This window comes from Cucurbita pepo, chromosome LG12 (assembly GCF_002806865.2).
Source record: "Cucurbita pepo subsp. pepo cultivar mu-cu-16 chromosome LG12, ASM280686v2, whole genome shotgun sequence".
NCBI classification, from domain to species: domain Eukaryota; kingdom Viridiplantae; phylum Streptophyta; class Magnoliopsida; order Cucurbitales; family Cucurbitaceae; genus Cucurbita; species Cucurbita pepo.
Window position 1 is genome coordinate 6,668,796 of NC_036649.1, and position 18,329 is coordinate 6,687,124.

The 18,329-nt window shown below is 38.0% G+C and overlaps 4 protein-coding genes across 9 annotated transcripts in view; 3 read left to right on the top strand and 1 right to left on the bottom strand.

Moving 5' to 3' along the window:
- Nucleotides 1-4,121, top strand: part of LOC111806782 (protein MLN51 homolog) — a 5,720-nt gene extending 1,599 nt beyond the window's left edge. The window contains exons 2-12 of the mRNA XM_023692235.1: nucleotides 78-180; nucleotides 262-464; nucleotides 579-1,411; nucleotides 1,758-1,872; nucleotides 2,401-2,523; nucleotides 2,904-2,956; nucleotides 3,056-3,101; nucleotides 3,198-3,268; nucleotides 3,364-3,441; nucleotides 3,548-3,633; nucleotides 3,721-4,121. Coding sequence (XP_023548003.1) covers nucleotides 78-180; nucleotides 262-464; nucleotides 579-1,411; nucleotides 1,758-1,872; nucleotides 2,401-2,523; nucleotides 2,904-2,956; nucleotides 3,056-3,101; nucleotides 3,198-3,225 — 1,504 coding nt within the window. The 3' untranslated portion in view covers nucleotides 3,226-3,268; nucleotides 3,364-3,441; nucleotides 3,548-3,633; nucleotides 3,721-4,121. The remainder of the gene's footprint in view (nucleotides 1-77; nucleotides 181-261; nucleotides 465-578; nucleotides 1,412-1,757; nucleotides 1,873-2,400; nucleotides 2,524-2,903; nucleotides 2,957-3,055; nucleotides 3,102-3,197; nucleotides 3,269-3,363; nucleotides 3,442-3,547; nucleotides 3,634-3,720) is intronic.
- A 1,014-nt stretch (nucleotides 4,122-5,135) lies between these two features.
- LOC111806781 (probable receptor-like protein kinase At4g39110) lies at nucleotides 5,136-7,827 on the top strand. The gene has a single exon (XM_023692234.1). It carries the CDS (start codon nucleotides 5,136-5,138, stop codon nucleotides 7,743-7,745), a length of 2,610 nt encoding a protein of 869 aa, XP_023548002.1. The 3' UTR covers nucleotides 7,746-7,827.
- A 204-nt stretch (nucleotides 7,828-8,031) lies between these two features.
- Nucleotides 8,032-12,905, bottom strand: LOC111806783 (centromere protein C-like). 3 transcript variants are annotated; one of them, XM_023692239.1, is made up of 12 exons: nucleotides 12,651-12,905; nucleotides 11,693-11,898; nucleotides 11,518-11,606; nucleotides 11,322-11,424; nucleotides 11,009-11,217; nucleotides 10,451-10,825; nucleotides 10,053-10,351; nucleotides 9,864-9,957; nucleotides 9,300-9,376; nucleotides 8,868-8,937; nucleotides 8,670-8,777; nucleotides 8,032-8,445 (listed from the first exon to the last, which is right to left on the bottom strand). In XM_023692239.1, the coding sequence occupies exons 1-12, from the start codon at nucleotides 12,810-12,812 to the stop codon at nucleotides 8,318-8,320; spliced, it is 1,920 nt and encodes a 639-aa protein (XP_023548007.1). In that variant the 5' UTR covers nucleotides 12,813-12,905; the 3' UTR covers nucleotides 8,032-8,317. The 3 variants fall into 3 exon arrangements, with proteins under 3 accessions (XP_023548007.1, XP_023548005.1, XP_023548004.1); XM_023692237.1 differs by having other exon boundaries at nucleotides 10,053-10,363; XM_023692236.1 differs by having other exon boundaries at nucleotides 10,053-10,825.
- A 385-nt stretch (nucleotides 12,906-13,290) lies between these two features.
- Nucleotides 13,291-18,177, top strand: LOC111806415 (DNA-repair protein XRCC1). 4 transcript variants are annotated; one of them, XM_023691722.1, is made up of 9 exons: nucleotides 13,291-13,406; nucleotides 13,828-14,186; nucleotides 14,308-14,496; nucleotides 14,814-14,940; nucleotides 15,694-15,776; nucleotides 15,995-16,105; nucleotides 16,334-16,420; nucleotides 17,460-17,811; nucleotides 17,945-18,177. In XM_023691722.1, the coding sequence occupies exons 2-8, from the start codon at nucleotides 13,962-13,964 to the stop codon at nucleotides 17,772-17,774; spliced, it is 1,137 nt and encodes a 378-aa protein (XP_023547490.1). In that variant the 5' UTR covers nucleotides 13,291-13,406; nucleotides 13,828-13,961; the 3' UTR covers nucleotides 17,775-17,811; nucleotides 17,945-18,177. The 4 variants fall into 4 exon arrangements, with proteins under 4 accessions (XP_023547490.1, XP_023547491.1, XP_023547493.1 ...); XM_023691723.1 differs by having other exon boundaries at nucleotides 14,814-14,925; XM_023691725.1 differs by lacking the exons at nucleotides 17,460-17,811; nucleotides 17,945-18,177 and adding exons at nucleotides 16,818-16,935; nucleotides 17,026-17,243.
- The last annotated feature ends 152 nt before the right edge of the window (nucleotides 18,178-18,329 follow it).

Genomic DNA, 18,329 nt, shown 5'->3' on the forward strand with positions numbered 1-18,329 from the left:
CCCCCCCCCCCCCCCGTACAACCTTCCTACTTCAAGCTCTTAGCCTACTTATTGGTATGACCTATTTCTAACTGTAGGAGAACCCATGGTGGAAGGAGGTTGTGGGAGTCCAAGGATGACATGAAATGGGGGCATGACAAGTTTGAAGAAATGACTTTGCAAGAAAGACATCGTGATGAGGTATTTATTTGTTTTTTGATATGCACTAATATGTACTTAAGTATCTCTCTTAAATGTGTTCTTTTCTCTTTACCATATTAGAGAAAAACGTCCAAGGGTCATTCACGAGGTCGAGGTAAAAGTCGAGGCATGGATCATGGTTATGCTCGCGGGAACCCATCTCGAACATACAATAAAAATAACACTCAAAACAATGCTCCTAAAGTTGTGAGAGGAAGAGGACCCAGACGGTATGAACCAACTATAAACAACAATACCCGTTCCTCTCCTTCACAAGAAAAACAGTGAGTAACCAATGATTATAAATGAATTTTAATTTCTTTTACTCGTTAGAATTTTTGTACAGCTCATGGACACGTACTCATCTAGTATATGTCCATTTTTGCATATGACCTCAGATCTGTGAAGCCTCCTGAGAAAGTGTCACATAATAATAATACAGGGAGATCTCTTGCACCCTCTCCACACGTAGAAGGTGAGACAGTCTCTGCTAGGAAACATGCCTTTGCATCAAGCCTGAATTCTGCTTCTCCGCCTTTCTACCCTTCAGGGACGTCTAGTAAAAACATCCCTAAAGTGGAAAAAAGAGAAGTACAAGCTGGATTTCCTGAAAAGAATATGTATGATGATAGTCGCTCCATGCCACAATCAAGTGTAATGGTGGAAGGAAAGCATGTAGTTGATGCTGTTGCCATGGATAGGCTTTACTTAAATGATTCAACTAATCCGTCTTTAGGAAATCCTTTGTCTAAGCCATCTTCTGGTTCTTCAGTGATCAATAATGCTCAACTTCCCCAATCTAGACCTCAGGGAAGGGGTGCAGTCATAGGATCGACCAGCTACCCTCCTGCATCACTCCATAGCCAAGTTAATAAGGTCTCTTTACCGACACAATCACATGGTGTAGCACGAACTACTGGTCAAACTCGGGTTCAACCTGCTGTTCAGGTTCCTGTCCAGCAGTCGGGTCAGCGACCTGGTAGTGGATCTCAATCTTCATCTCCACCAAAAACGTCTACGTCAGTTAACTCACTTGAATCTGGAGATGCAGATTCTTCTTCAGAATCAAGCAAATCGAAAACTTCTTTGGTTGGAAAGGGAAAGGGTGTGACTCAGGGTATTGGTGCAGGTTCCTTTATCTATGGTGGGGCTCAGATTATGGGAACCTCTGGGAGTATGAATATTACTCACGGAGACCAGAACTTTCCTCATACTCCAGCATTTTTGCCAGGTAAAGTTTACATATCACAGCTGTTATCATTATGGGAAATGCAGAATGATAAAAGGCATGTGTTTACAGCTTGCTTGTGGATAGGCCTTGTAATTACAATCAGTTTTGAGATTATTACACTTCTTTTAAAATAAATTTTCACTTAGTTTGATATGTTCCCATGTATAATTGAGTTTATGAAGCATACGTTTTGCTTTGATATAATTTTGTAGATGAACAAAGAATTTTGTTAATATAGATAATGTTTTCTTTCTTTTTCCCTTTATTTTTCCTTTCAAAATTTCTCGTTTTCTCAATTTCTCTATTGTGTATGCTATTAATCTTTTATCATTGAACGCATGTAAAGTGATGCAATTTGGAGGTCAGCATCCTGGTGGTATTGGAGTTCCTGCCGTTGGTATGGCATTTCCAGGATATGTTGCCCAGTCCCAACTTGGCATGGGGAATTCAGAAATGACATGGTATGGATTCTCTTTCTAGTTGTCATTTTCTTGAGGATGTTATATTACATGTCATAAATATGTTGTGCTCTGGGTTATTCTTGATCGGAATCCCTTAGACTCCCTTTTGTGGGCTTAGTTTTTTTTGGATGCATTTGTATTCTTTCCTTTTCTTTTTTCTTTTTTTTTTTTCCCTCANTCTGTGTGTGTTCCTGTTGATCTTGCAACATTTTAGCAAACAATGAACTGGGATTTTTTTAACACTGATATGAGATGTATTAGCTACTACAGCAACCAAATGTTGTTTGAAAGCCATTGTATCTAATGATTTGTGATGTCTTGGTTTTGATTACTCCATTTTTCATTGTCTGGTTGGCATTGCCTAATTGGTTTTATGTGACTTGAATGAGCTGAGACAACAGATTAAGAAGTCTCTTTACCAGGCTTCATGCGGTTTCTCTTTATCTTCCATATTTGTTTGAAAAAATCCATTTTACCACCCTATTGCCTTTTGGTGGTTCTCATTTTAAGGAGCTACATATTCTTCAGGTTACCAGTTTTGGCCGGAGCAGCTGGGGCTCTGGGAGCTACATATTGTTCGCCTTATATTGCTGTTGATGGTGCTTATCATGCTCGACCCTCAGGACAGACATCATCTGTGGGAACGTTGAGGTTAGTATGTTGTTACTGGTTCGATAATTCTCGATACTGAAGTTGTCTGGTGTCATCATTTATTTGTGTCAATACTTTTTTGAGGCGTGTTTTAGTTCAGATTCAGATTTTAGATTGCCATACTTCGGCACTCTCGCTGTGTTGTGGGAAACCTAAANTTGTCTGGTGTCATCATTTATTTGTGTCAATACTTTTTTGAGGTGTGTTAAGTATTTACTATCAATATTCTCTTTGTTTAGAATTATGTTGGGGATACAGAGTTGGTACCCTTTTAAAATACTGGAGGGTTTCATTAGTACTTCTTTACTTATTTTATTGATCCACTTGGGCATACGTTCTTCCGTTAATCACTACATCTTGATTATTTCTACTCTCTGCAGCAAAGAAAACAATACAAACAAATCCAGTAACGATTCAAAGCCTTCACAGAATGGTAAGATTGTCCTCTTCATACTACAATATTATTGATTGTGTATGTTTATCAGATGGCCCAAACATAGTTTTGGCAGAACTGATCTTTCCTCCTTTGCAGAACATGAAAGTGATGATGTTGGACAGCGCCAAAATAAGCCACGCAGGTAAGTCCAGATATTCTTTAAGTCCACACTTCCCAATAGGAGAGAAGATTCAAAATCTTAATGAGTTTACCTCTGCCTTTCTTTTTCTCGTTTCAGATATTCAGAGATGAACTTTGGTCAATGAAGTAAGCAAGCATATGTGATGGAGCCTATTTCAATAAGCAAAGGTTTGGCACTGAACTGATTGATGAACCAAACTTTTACATGTTGCTCATATGCATCAATCAAGTCTCTAACTGTTGATATTTGATATAATTTACAGGCCTTCTTCTATGCCCTTTGTGATCTCTAGTTCTATTCTGGAGCACTTTGGGCTGCTATAGGTTCCAATAAGTATTAGGTAAAGCAACTATTAGGACTTTATTCTTGGTTTGGCCAGAAGGTACAAATATTAACAGTCAGAGACGGTATTCATACATAAACCTTTTTGTCTGTTCATCTTGCAGGAATATACGACAAACGCCTCTCCCGACGTTAATCTGAGAACAGTATTTTCAGCTTGACGTGTGGGCTTTTCCTTGTTTAAATTGTGGTACGACGTCCCTCTAAACGCATCCTTTAGCTTGTATGGGTTTAAATTATGTAGAGAATAAGTAATTTTATTACTCCATGGTGCCAGGTTTTTCTTGTGGTTTGGTTTTTGAATGAAGCAAGTGAGAAAGGGCTTCCCCAAATATGAGAAAAATGAGAGAAATGTTGAAGGAATTCTTTTAGCAGCAGCTAGCTAGCTAGCTAGCTATGTTGTGCTAATTGGAGTTTGATTATTATTCTCTATTCTATAGTATGATGTTTGGTTAAGAAGTTTATTATTTGTTTGTTACCTTACACCACTGAGGTCGAGTATTTTAGTATGTATGATATATTTCTCTAATGTGGGATACAACACATCGGATGCTGCTGAGTAATAAGACCCTTAGTATTCGGTTTTGCGTGAGTATAATGTGTTATGCTTTACCAGTATGAGTTCAATGTCAATGTCTGGACATATATTTATAAAGTATTGAGATATTCTTGAAAATAGTCTGTTAGGCGTCTTTCTTTTCTTCTCATTCAACTTTCTGACTTCTGACTTCTTGATCGAGAGTATAGAGCTTTATTTAAGCATTTCTTTGTTTAAAGTCATTGCTTTTTTCGGGAATATATTGGTAGGTACTCTCTTCCTTTTTTGGAGAATATGTTCATAATACTTACTCTACCATTTTACCTTTTAAACTCTCTAACGAGAATGTTAATGTATGATCGAACTCCACTTATAATAATTGAGGCGTTTAGAGCCCATGATAGAGGTAGAGAATGAAAGTTCAAGGATAAATTATTCATAAATTTATTCAATATTGTCATTATAATTGTTAGATAAGAAGTTATTTACCATAATAATTTAAAATGATACATATGACTATAAACACTTTCAAGAATGTTATGTTCATCTTAAAAACGAGAAAGTTTTTGTATCACAAACTCATATTCAGATTAGTCAATCCGAACATAAATTAATGGATAAAAACGTTAATTACCATTCAAAAGACTTGGAATTTTAAAAAACAAAACAAAACAATTCTTTGAAACAAATTGTAACTTTGATTCTAACAAGCAATAAGAATGAACATTTTCATTCAATAATAGACTAAATAAAAAGAACAATAATGAATAATATCATTATTCCCCCAACATTGTTCCTTCCATTGTGCTCACCAAAAGGGTCTGAAAATGAGTTTGTGATGCAAAAACCACAAAAGTTATGGCCTTTGACTCTTTCAAAACACTGTACTTTGGTTTTAGGTGATGAAACTAAAAAAAGAAAGCGACCAAAAACCAACAAGAACTTCAATGGACCAACAAATTTGGTTCAACCAATTGTTGGGTGAATTTTGTTGAGAAATCATTCAAAGCTTCTTCTCATCCATTTAAAAGCGTTGGATAAAAATAACCAATTGGTTCAATGAAAGCCATAATAGACACTCTTTTTAGAAATCCTTAGCCTTTTGTGTTGCTTTCTTTTCTTTTTTTGATTCAGACCTCCTCACCCAGGAGGGAATGGAGATCAAAGAAAACAACAGATTTTCAAGTATCTCCTCTCCATTAATGTCATCTTCTTCGATGGCTATCCTCCTGGTTGTTCTATGCTTTGTCTTTAACGACCCGAACGCTGCATTTGCAGTCGGACCGGGCGCTTCCTTCATTCCCAAAGATAACTTTCTCATTGACTGTGGAGCCAACAAGGAACTTGGTGCACTCCCTGATGGAAGACTGTTCCAAACTGATGAACAATCCGAACAGTACTTAGAGGCCAACGATCATCTCGTAGCAGCCGCTGCACCGGAGATGAAGGCACCGTCCCCGGTCGATTTAACAGCAAGAATATTCCTCCAAGAAGCTACTTACATTTTTCAAATGGCAGAGCCAGGATGGCATTGGCTACGCCTCCATTTCTTGCCTGTTAAAAGCAATGACTTTGATCTCTTAGAAGCCAAGTTTTCAGTAGTCACTGAAAAATATGTGTTGCTTCATAGCTTCAACATCAATAATGATTCCACATTTGTTCTTAAGGAGTTTCTTCTCAATATCACTGACCCAAAACTGTCAATCACATTCTTCCCATTGAAGAATTCAGCTGCTTTTATCAATGCCATCGAGGTCGTCTCGGCTCCGATGGACTTGATAGCTGACTCGAACATGGAACTGTCTCCAGTCGGGACGATCGAGGGGCTAACGAAATATGCGTTTCAGACATTGTATAGGTTGAACATGGGAGGACCTATAATCACTCCAAGAAATGACACTATTGGGAGGACATGGGAGACAGATGAGATATACAGGACACCAAAAGCAGCTGGTAGGAGTGTCATTGTTGAGACCAAGAGCATTAAATATCAAGATGGGTTGGAAGAAATTGGCATGTTAATAGCTCCTCCAAGTGTGTATGCCAGTGCAGTTCAAATGGGAGAAGCTCATACAAGTGTACCAAATTTTAATGTCACATGGAAATTGGAGGCAGATCCTTCATTTGGGTATCTAATTCGCTTCCATTTCTGTGACATTGTAAGCAAAGCACTCAATAATCTGTATTTCAATGTTTATGTAAATGGGAAGCCTGCTATAACCAACTTGGATTTGTCACACAAGCTAGGGAGTTTGGCTACTGCATACTACAAGGATGTTGTGGTTAATGCTTCCTTGATGGTAGGGGGATTGACGGTTCAAATTGGTCCGGCGAACGTCGAAACGGGTGATATGAATGCCATTTTGAATGGCTTAGAGGTACTGAAAATAAGCAATTCTGTTAATAGTTTGGATGGAGAGTTTGGAGTGGATGGTAAGTCTGCAAATGGGAGTAGTCGTGGTACGGTGGCTGCTGTTGGGTTTGCGATGATGTTCGGGGCGTTTGTCGGGCTCGGTGCTATGGTGATGAAATGGCATAAAAGGCCTCAAGATTGGCAGAAGAGGAACAGTTTCTCTTCTTGGTTGCTTCCTGTACATGCTGGGGACTCTAGCTTTATGAGCAAGAGCTCATATGGATCACACAAGACCAACCTTGGTTTAGGGCTTGGCAGGCTGTTTAGTTTGGCAGAGCTGCAAGAAGCCACCAAGAACTTTGATCCAAATTCAATAATTGGTGTTGGTGGGTTTGGAAATGTGTATATTGGAGTGATTGATGAAGGGACAAAAGTTGCTGTCAAGAGAGGAAATCCACAATCTGAACAAGGCATTACAGAATTCCAAACTGAAATTCATATGCTTTCCAAGCTCAGACATAGGCATTTGGTTTCTTTGATTGGTTATTGTGATGAAAACTCTGAGATGATCTTGGTTTATGAGTTCATGTCAAATGGTCCATTCAGAGATCACTTGTATGGAAAAGATGTGACTCCATTGTCATGGAAGCAAAGGCTAGAGATCTGTATTGGAGCGGCTCGAGGTCTTCATTACCTTCATACAGGAACGGCTCAGGGAATCATTCACCGTGATGTCAAAACAACCAATATTTTGCTCGACGAGAGCTTCACTGCTAAAGTAGCTGATTTCGGGCTATCGAAGGATGCTGCGATGGGGCAGGGACATGTGAGTACTGCAGTGAAGGGAAGTTTTGGATATTTGGATCCAGAGTACTTCAGGAGGCAACAGTTGACAGAGAAATCAGATGTTTATTCGTTTGGAGTTGTTTTGCTTGAGGCTTTGTGTGCAAGGCCAGCAATCAACCCTTCTTTACCAAGAGAGCAAGTGAACTTGGCTGATTGGGCAATGCAGTGTAAGAGAAAAGGGTGTTTGGAGAAGATAATGGATCCTCTTCTAGTTGGAGCCACAAATCCTGAGTCCATGACCAAGCTTGCAGAAGCAGCAGAGAAGTGTCTTGCTGAGCATGGTGTAGATAGGCCAAGCATGGGGGATGTGCTGTGGAATTTGGAGTATGCATTGCAGCTTCAAGAATCGTTCTCAGAAGGCAAAGGTGAAGATGAAAGCACGGTCGCAAGTGTGGCAGCTGTTGCCCCCGCGACCGCTGTCGACGCTTCTACAAATGCACCGAACTCGGTCGAGCGCCCTGTCGTGCAGGCAGAACGGAGTAGGCAACCAGTAGAGGTCGAAGACGTCGATGATGACTCGGGAAGTACAATGTTTGCTCATTTCTCTAATCTCAATGGTAGATGATTTGAAAATTTGGAGGGATGTTCCTTATCTTTTCTTTTCTTCCTCTCCTTTTTCTTTGTAATTTATCAAGTGGGAGTGTCTGATTGTTTGAGTCAGAAAGGAAAAACAAAGATTGGTAAATATGTTGTGATTTACTGTACTGATGTTGAAGAATGTAAACATGTAGAGCTAATCCCATAAATTACTCCATTTTTAAGCTACAACTTAATTTTGTAATCCTTTAGCATTTTCAATCTTAGAAGATGAATTCAGAGAATGTTTTAGATGGCCTTTGACCTGACAAGACTTAGTCAAATTGCTAGCATTCTGATTGGCTTGAATATCCAAATCCAAATACATTGGCACGAAAGGTTCAAATTTGCACATCGGTATGAAAGGTTCAAATTATGAAATCACATGACACGTGTACACGAGCGACACAAGCGAGACAGCTTCATAGATATATATATGATATAGAAGAAAGGGCACAGAAGTTTACAAGGCAATGGCGTGAGCGTAACAGATGCTATTTATATTCAAGAAACCGAATCCGAAAAGCTTCGAGGCTGTTTGCTCCTTTTTGTACACGACCCTCAGTGCAGAGCTGCTAACTCAACAAGTTCGTTGTACTCACTGGAGACCAAAGACTTCACCTTCAGAGTTGGTTGGCCATTACCTTTAGCAGGAGACACATACTTCAACCCAATTACCGTTGCCAGGCCTAACAAAAGGAATCCAGTAATGAATTTAGAAGCACTTGGAATAAAAATCATAGAATATAAGATAGAAGGAACGCTCCTTATTATTTTACTGATTTAAAAGCTTTTGGCGTTGAAACAATCAATATCAGTCTAAAAGAGCCTTAAAATAAAGGAATTAAGAGAAACATATACGAGTGGAATGGTTAAAAGACATTTCCAAAATGATGCAAGAAGTGTCACTTACTCTCATGTACTCGTCCGTACAACAGACGTTCACCTTTCCAGTACTCCAACGGTCGGGTTTTGAACCTGGTACTTCTTCTCACCCCGCCTTGCCACGTTGTACCAGCCCCTGGGAGATTGGTAGATAACGATGTATTTTCAAAGAAAAAATCTAAAAACTATAGAAATCAAAATTTGGGTTAAATCTACGGCTAAACACCTGCAAGGCTTTTCCTCCCAGATACCCTTTTGCCTTCGCGTTGATTGCCTGCACGAGATTTTTGCTTGACCTGTTCATACATTAATCACCAAAAAAAGAAAATCTTAGATTCTCTCAAAAATAAAAATCAGTAACAACCATAAACAATTTAACAAAAGTAGGTAATTAAATTTTAGAAGACAATATATCATCAACATAAGAATGTGACAATATTAGTAATTTGTAAGAATAATGAAACAAATATGTGCCAGACAAGGAATAATGAAAACTGAATATAGTACTTCCTTATGACATTGGTTACCACGATAAAGAAAGCCTTCATATCTAACAAATACGACAATTTGACAAAGCTCTTCGAATCATCAATAATGAGCAACTGGAAATAAAGGTCCGAGAGAGAGGGAAAAAGATTAGAAAGAAAAGGTCAAAAACCTTATCGTGGTTATCTGTTCCACTGCTTCTTGATGGCCCATCGACAATATTCTCAGTACATGTAGCAGTTGATTGATCTGTTAGAAAACAAAGAACACAGCCTGAAATCATCTAATCTATCTACTGGGAATTGATAAGCAAACATGAATAAATTTCTGCCTTTTCTAACATTAGAAGTACAAATAGAGAAAATGATTCTTCATATGAAAAGGCTGAAGCCAAATCAGAATAATAACATGAATGAAAAATATTGGAATGTGTCTTTGACTTCAGAGGAACAAATAATAGTTATAGAATTCCTTCAAAATGTGAAGCATTGAAGTGGTACACTTCAACTACTAATTCTTCTTTAACCATCCCGGATGTATTTCGTCCAGCGGTATATATCAGCTCTCATCATATTTAGTAAAACATACATGTCCAAAATTTAACCCAAAAAAAGTCAACCATCAAATGCACTAAGATAAGCAGTGAAATAACATTAGGTTTTAACTTCCTATTTACATGATGATACAAAAAATTATCAGCTAGGGTAACTAACGGTGCTGGTATTGAAGAACATACCCAGCTGAGTCTGAACGCCAAGCGGGTACTCTTTGATCGCATCCACCTTGGATGTGTTTGGTTGCTCAGAAGTGGATCCTTCGTGATCTTCCATCTGCATATTATCACCACGATGCAATATAAAACTTCAGAACATTTAAAACTCCAATGAGCAGTGGTACAAAGAATAACTAGCACAAAGATATGTACCTCATCATCCAAAACATTAGTTGCAGCCACAGCATCTGCTTGGGCTTCAAGAAAACTCAATTTCTCATTCACTTCCACTTCTGTGCTGCTGCCACTTATATCCTTAGCTTCCATGTTGGCATGAGTTTCACTTAAGGCAGCTTCGGCACCAGCTTGGGGTACATTTAAAACATTACTTGAAGATATTTTAGATATGGAATCAACATCCCCAAGAAGAATTTTGGGTGACTTAATTCCCTTAGCTACAGTCCCGTCATCCTTGGTTAAAAGTGACATCAATCTAGAAACACCCAACTTCTCTGCAATACCAACTGCATCAGACAAGTGATTACTGAGTTCAAAAAGGGAAGGATTTCTTGCTGATGATTGGTCAAGGTCATGAGCTGAAAATGGATCACCTGGTGAATTTGAAAGCGAAATTCTTCTAGTTAGGGCTGATAATGAAGCCAACGGACTTCTCATTGAGAATGGTGTAGAAATAGGATTAACCGAATTTTCATCATCCTGCTTGGATTTCAAATTTTCTATCCTTTGTAACTGACTGTCCACACTGATCAAACTACGCTCAGGTAGATTACCCCTTGAAGATCTCAGATTCATTGTTTGAATGGCTTCTAAATCAGGAAGGCATAATTTCTCTAAATTAATTGGTTTAATCTGCAAACACTCCTGTAATTTGTTGATGGCTCGATCACCTTCTAGATCTTCACAATTAGCAGAGAGTAATTCATCCAAAATTTTATTCACTTTGTTCTCTGCATTGGTTATTGAAGNAAAAAAAAAAAAAAAAAAAAAAAAAAAAAAAAAAAAAAAAAAAAAAAAAAAAAAAAGGATTACAGCATTAACGAGAGGAATAAAGGAAATGAAAAAAGAAGAGAGAAAGAGGACGGCAGCATGTGATATCGATAAAATCAACTGGACCATGATATTTTGATCTCTATTATAAATTTACTTACCAACAAACGCCTCCTCCTCCTCCTCCTCAAGGGGTACCTCTTCATTAGTTTTCATTTCTGAGCAAATTATAGGTGGGCTTGCATCTTTTTCTGTGCCCAATATCGATGGACTGATACTACCTGATTCAAATGTCACTTGAGAGGGTTCTACATTCTGATCATCTTCAGATGTTATTGATGAATATTGATGCTTGTATCTAACAGATCTCCTACATGCACAACAACAAGATTTGGGATTCTCAACAACAAGAAAACACGATGCTTCGAAGAAAAGACAAACTTTGTTAATAGTATAACATGTTAGTGATTATACCCAAGAATCCCTGGTCTACGCTGGCGTGTATTTGTTGATGGATTTTGTTGGTTCAGGTCCTTCAAAATTGCTCCCGTCTGTTTTTGGATTTCTTTTTTGGCATCTATGGATCAATTGCAAAATGAGAAGACAATAGCGACCCAAATCTGTATGCATCTGGAATTTGTGTGGAAAAGGAAGCATAAGAAGAACTTACTTTCAAGCCTTTCGTACGCCAAAAAGAACTCCTCAGGGTCTTTCAATTGTTTGATGTCAAATGTTGGTTCCAAGTTCACAGGAGGTTGCCTATCAGAAAGGTATCTCATAAAAATTGGCCAGAATGTATTTTGTTCCTAAAAGGGAAGCCAAATTTCATTAATTATAAGCATTACCTAGCATCAGGCTTCAAAGAAAATCTGGCCCGTTTTCGGTTTAAGGCCGGCCTTCTTTCTTGTGGATTTTCCTCCACGTTTGCTGCAGCTTCCTCCTTCTTCTCGTTCTTTACAAGCAATGTGGCAGCTTTGGATTGCATCAAATTAGAGTTACTGTTCAAAATCGATCTAGCCTGCTCTATAAGTTTACTGGGATTTCTTGAGACCTGGAAAATTTAGGAGACCTATAAGTCGTTGATCCTCAATTAAACCAAAACTAGAAATTGATACAAAATGCTTCGTGAAGAGCCAAGATGATGAGAGAATGGATCTAGAGAGAAGAAATGAAAAGCTAGGCTGTCACACCATAATTTCCAGTATATTGTTATTAACTTACAATTTCCAGTACCATTGCATCAATATACTAAAGGAATCAAGCACCCGAGGGAAATTGGGAGTAGCAATAAGAAACAAGGCTATAACACCAAAGTTTCCGGTGCTCTTGCATCAATATACTAAAAAACCAAGCCCTCATCTTTAACCGACCAACTAAACATCATGCTCGGGAGTATCTCAAATCCTAGTTCACAAATCAAATGGGCTAACCCGCTTTTACCTAACAAACCAAAGTAGGCAGGGCGTTTAGTTTTAATGAAAGAGGAAACCATCAATTGAAAAGCCAGAAACATTTCACTTCCTCACATTTCCACACAAACCAGGAACCCGATACTCCAATTCAACTATTGAGCTAAAGATAAACAGGAAACCCACGCCACACTCTGGCATACTTACTGACAACATGGGAGCAGAATACGAATTCCAATTCATCCTCCAATGCAACAGAAAGGAAATTTTTTAAAAAAAAAACCCGGCGATTAGTGGCCCAGTGAGTGCTTGGAGCATGCAAGAAGCACTATAAACCAAATAGACCGGTAAATTGGAAGGATCATATAGAATGAGTATCGAAAGATACAAATACCATGGATTTGAGGTGCTTGTGGATGCCGTCAAGGTCGGTTCCAAAATCATGTGGCTTCGACGGAACCGGCAAAGTGCCAAATGCGCTCGGAAAGAGACTAATACCAGAATAAGCAGCAAGAGGATCGATCACATCGGAGTGTCGAGCTTCTTCGTTCACCATTGTAGCACTCTACAGCGTCTGGACCGAACCCTAGAGCGACTGCAAATTCGAAAAAGAGAGATAAAGCGCGAAAACTTCGTATCTGTTTCCGTTTAAAATTTGCACAAGAGGTCCTTCAAAATTTTCCTTATTACTTATATCCCCCGTATTTCAATGAAATTATTTTCTTGCCAAGATAACTAAATTTCAATTAATAATAAAAAGTAATATTTTCAATAAAACGAGGAAAAATAATATTTTAAAATTGATAAAATATTAGAGAAAAAAGGTTTTTTTTAAGGTTACTATGTGTAAATATTTGAAAATTTATATTATTATTCAAGTAATTTCAATAAAAGGTAATTTTGAAAATTTAATTTTAAGATGGGTTGAAAAATATATAAAGAATAAGTTATAAAACAAAAAAGAAATCGTTGGGGGCAGAAACACAAATAAATGAAATTACAAGGGCTGAAGTATAAAATGGAATAGTTTCTATACTTGGGAGCGGTGGAAATTCGGGTGGGAGCGTATCGCAGTCGCAGCAGGGCTGGGTGCTGACTTTTTGAATCGACTCATAATCGTCCGGGAGAACTCACTGGAAGTGGAATTTAGGTATCGTTTCTAATCTCGATCGTTATCTTCCGGCAATCCTTGCTGATTTCTTGCCAACCCTACTCGATCACGAGACGCTGTTATCAGCGGTCAAATTTCACTGCAGCGTGGCGATTGCATGTCAAACCAATACACATTTAGTGCTCAATTTTAGAACAATTTGTGTTTCGACCTCATTTGAGCTTAATACTCACAGTTTCATGTCGGTTGGCTTGCAAATGTTGCGTTAATTTTCTATTATTCTTCACTAAATTCTGCTACAAAGTGGAAACACTAGTTTTCAAGTTTGATATTGAGATGCAACTGACATGAATTCGTTTAGTTTTGGTTATTCTTGGTGCACTTTGCCTCTATGTTCCTGTCCCTGGTAATAATTGGAAGTTGTTTTGGAATTGTAAAACAACGTCCATAATCTTTGCAGGCTCTTACTCGCGCTTCTTTGGTGTTTTGAGAACGAATGTCTTTTGAGTATTCCTGCAAGTCTTCATTGCATTTGAGATGAACTGACAGATTTCAGCCTGGTGGTAGAAATATAATCGTTTTAGTAGGACCAATATGTCGAATTCAAAGGCTAATGAGGGTGGTGGCAATGCTAAGCGAAGTCTTCCTTCATGGATGAGTGGGAAGGACGGTGGGAGTACTTCTCGAGGCAAGAAACCAAACAGTTCTTGTTCTGGTCAAAACGATGTGATGGCCGAAGCTGAAGAGCCGAGGCAAGAGAAAGTAATTGGTGAAGGCCCAGTGAGCAGTTCATTACACACAGATTTCACCAGACTTCTGGTTGACACATTGTTTCTTTTCACCCCTTCTTTTTCTTTTTCCTATCTACGTGCATTTTCTACATGTGTTTGTTAGTTTACAGCTGCTTTGCGCTAAGCTAAATACCAACTTTTAAATGCAGGAAGGAGTAGTTTTCGTGTTGTCAGGTTTTGTTAATCCCGAGCGCAGCATTCTGCGGTCCCAGGCATTAGAAATGGGAGCTCAATATAAGCCCGATTGGAACTCAGATTGCACTTTGTTGATCTGTGCTTTCCCAAATACCCCAAAATTTCGACAAGTGGAATCAGATTGCGGAACAATAGTATCAAAGGTTTTTTCTTTTAAAGAAAACTTNGGAATCAGATTGCGGAACAATAGTATCAAAGGTTTTTTCTTTTTAAAGAAAACTGNTATCAAAGGTTTTTTCTTTTAAAGAAAACTTGGAACATTAACCATGAGTTTTTCAAAGAAAATTGTGCTAGCTTTGATGTTTAAGAATCTGAGAGTGGGCGACTTTCCCCTAAATATAGATGTACTTAGAAATCAACTCTAAAATCTGACCGTACCATTATCTGGCTGTGTCGATGGTACCGGGATTCTAAATTTTTCAATTAGGTTCTGAGTGATCTTATTTGTATTCTTTGTTAGGAGTGGATTTCAGAATGTTATGCACAGAGGAAGCTCGTTGACATTGAAAGCTACCTCCTCCATGCTGGAAAACCCTGGAGAAGAAGCAACGAACCACGTGAAGCCACCCCAGGTGATTTAGAAATACGTATGTTTTCATGGCTTTTAGTTCCATGAAATGTTAATGTTAGTCACAACCACCATAACCATAGCTGGCACAATAGTCAAGTCATTGAACTATTGAACTAAAGTCGCAAACTATGATATTTCTATAGTCAAGTCGGGGGAGTTCGATAAAACACCCAAGGTTCTATCGACCAACAATTGAGAAGCTTCCAAAGTCGTAGAAGAGGGAGCCCCATTAGATTCCATTTTAGAAATTGCTCACTCAATAGCATAAACTGAACAAAGAACTTGGCATTTTATAATAGTTAGACAACATAATTTCCTTGGATCGATCTAGCAACTACTATATGTATATCTACATCTTAATGTATTTGAGAGTCAATTTGAGCATAACTCAATGGATAAAGAAAACATATTATCTTCCTTGAGGTTGAAGGTTCAATTTTCCACAGCTGCATTTTTGTACTAAAAAGGAAAAAATGAATTAGAGATGGCGAGATATTTTTTAATGATGGTGAAACGAACGAAACAACATATGCCATTGCCTACTTTCTTTTATTGTAGTGTTGCATCATGGGTAGTATTTACATATGCTATGGCTATGTAATTTGGGTTGGAGCATGACTTTGGACACTTGTCTTGTGCCTATCATTTGGTTGTGTTCCCTGCTTTTGCTATGCTTTGATGCCTTTGTTCCTTCATCGTGTACCTGATGCTGAAGAATCATTTCTGAATATCCTGTCATTCGTTTTCATTGGTGGGTGATTGGTTGCAGCTTTTCCAACGCCATCCAAGAAACCTCAGAAACCAGTTGAGAAGAATTCACGTTTAAAATCACATGAGCAGGAGATAGCTCAGGTAAACAGTCTGATTCCTTTGAAATTATACATCATTATATNCCTTTGAAATTATACATCATTGTTCTTCCATCCTGATTTGTATGCTTTATATGGGAAGTAACAAACAAAGCTAGACCTTTTGTAAAATGCAGATTATTGTTCGGCTACATCTTTTCTATTCATATACATGCCAATGCTGATATATAGATATTTATACCTTTGATTGTGCCAATGCAGAGTAGAGAGAGTATTTCTTCAAGAGAGTGTTTTTCTCCTTCAAAATTGAAGAAGTGGGCCATTGATGATTACCATAAAACACTTTCTTGGCTAGATAGTCAGGAAGAAAAGGTAGAACAAACGAGCTTATCTTTTTTAAGCAATATATAGTTTTGACTTATTCAAGCACTAAGTGACCCTTGCGAGTTAAATGTCAACCTGGAATCTTCTGCTCAATTGCCTAGTTGATTTTTAGGAATGCGTAGAACTCTTCCTTTTTTGCACACTTAATTTTGGGTAAATGGTGAAACTCTGTTGATTTTATTTTGATTTTAATTCTTCATTTTCAACCTTTTGTAGCCAGATCCAAGTGAGATAAAGAAAATAGCAGCAGAAGGAATTTTAACTTGTTTACAAGATGCCATAGATTCTCTACATCAAAATCAGGTAAAAAGTTATTCTTCTACTGGCGGTTATGTAGTTATGATCAATTATTTTCTCCTTTGCAGCACTACGCTACTCAATGCTTCTTATAACGTGTAAAAAATATCAATGAATAGGTTGCAGATTTGTTTGTTACATTTCGACCTCGTCGGGATTTCCCTCTAGAAAAATGCCTGTCAGATTTTACAAACGGCCCTGATATAGTCGAAGATTCGTATTTACTTGTCAAGTTTTGCCTTGATCAATGACTTCTTAGGGTGTTAATTATTTACAAGTTAATTTCTCCGTTAGTCACAGCTTCAGCTAGTTATGAGTGCAGCATTTAAACATTTTGTGTTAATTTGTCATATTGGAAGGATAGGTTGCTCTTTTCCTAAGTTTATGTTTTTTTCCCGTGAAGCAAACAGAATTTTGTCAGTCGTTCTCTTGTAAGATTATTTGGCTTTTAGCTCAAGCACTCATCCCTTATTTCCTAAATGACCTCACTAGTGCGAGAAAACAGATGATATTATGAACCAGTAAGTTATACTACTGAGAATGAGCAGCATTTTAAGCCTTGGCATCATATAGCTCATTGCAACTCAGCTTGAAAAACCACTGTATTGCAGATTTATATTGGCTGGAAATAAGTTCGAGTTCATTTGGTGCTTGAAGGATTTGGTACTTTCATGCTAGGGTCTTTTCAAATGTCTTTCTCGCTTTCTGCCTGCATACTTCATTGTTCGGTTATTTTATTTAATGCAAAATAAAATCGGTATCTTGTAATGTTCGCTTTGAGTTTTTCCTTTCGGGCTTCCCCTCAAGATTTTTAAAACACATTTGCTAAGGAGAGACTTCCACACCCTTATAAATAATGTTTTTGTTCTCCTCCCCAACCGATATGAGATCTCACAATCCACCCCCTTCAGGGTCTAGTGTCTACGCTGGCCACTCATTTCCTTCTCCAATCGATGTGGGACCCTGCAATCCACCCGATGTGGGGTCTCACATATCTGTTCTCGGCCCTAAATTGGCACTTTAACCCATTTAATTCGTCTTGCAGGACATCAATCAGATGACTGAAGAATGGAAATTCGTTCCCCAGGTGGTGGAAGAGCTGGCAAAACTTAGCAGTAAGAAAGAGTCATCAAAGGAGGAACTCTGCAGGCATGCTACAGATTCTAAAAGGGTTTATGAAGTAGAACTTAATTCTCTACTTGCCAGTTCCCCAGAAAGAAAGAAGAAGCCGCCAAATATCAATAAAGAACTGAAGAATGGTCATAAAGCAAAGGAATACGATAGTGATGACACGATTGAGATGACTGAGGAGGAGATAGACATTGCATTCCAGAAAGTTGCTTGTAAGAAGAAGACCTAGTTGAGGTCCTTTGCTCGCTCAACCAGGCATATAAAGGGTAAGACCCCTCTGCTGTATGCATTGCCATAGTCTGCATATTTTAATCTCTAAGTGACAAGTCCACTTTGTTGGTTCTATATTATTGTGGTTCTCAAGTTTGACTGCTGATCATCTCCCTTTTCTTGTCCTAGAAAGAGAGAAGTCCGATGAGGATGGTTAAAGTTAAAAGCTCGAGTGCGGGTCCCCCGAGTTAAAAAAATGTGTTGATGGAGGGTCCTCGAGTTCAAAAATTTGTGAGCAAAAGATTTATTCATCGATCAGAAGAATGATATTTGGTATCTTATTCACTTTAACTATGTTTAACTTTTATAGAACTTTCGATGTTATCTCAACCATCTGTCAATGAAATTATTCTTTTTAGCGAGTTTTATTAGGCTCAAACTTCAAAATTCCCCTTTCAAAAGTAGGAATATTTTAGTTTTGATAAATTTATAATCAAAGATTTTACTGTTATTTTAAAATAAATTGAGTTGAATTTTGACTTGAATGGTTGAACTTTGACTTGAATTTATTCCT

Bases quoted from the DNA above. Each gene is read 5' to 3' on its own strand.
- LOC111806781 (XM_023692234.1), top strand. From the start codon at position 5,136: ATGGAGATCAAAGAAAACAACAGATTTTCAAGTATCTCCTCTCCATTA.
- LOC111806783 (XM_023692236.1), bottom strand. From the start codon at position 12,812: ATGGTGAACGAAGAAGCTCGACACTCCGATGTGATCGATCCTCTTGCT. The intron at 11,899-12,650 runs GTATTTGTATCT...TAAATTTTCCAG, and splicing joins ACAAGCACCTCAAATCCATG to GTCTCAAGAAATCCCAGTAA. The intron at 9,958-10,052 runs GTACATATCTTT...GATAATATGCAG, and splicing joins CTAATGTTTTGGATGATGAG to ATGGAAGATCACGAAGGATC.
- LOC111806415 (XM_023691722.1), top strand. From the start codon at position 13,962: ATGTCGAATTCAAAGGCTAATGAGGGTGGTGGCAATGCTAAGCGAAGT. The intron at 14,497-14,813 runs GTTTTTTCTTTT...ATTCTTTGTTAG, and splicing joins GCGGAACAATAGTATCAAAG to GAGTGGATTTCAGAATGTTA. The intron at 16,106-16,333 runs GTAGAACAAACG...AACCTTTTGTAG, and splicing joins TAGATAGTCAGGAAGAAAAG to CCAGATCCAAGTGAGATAAA.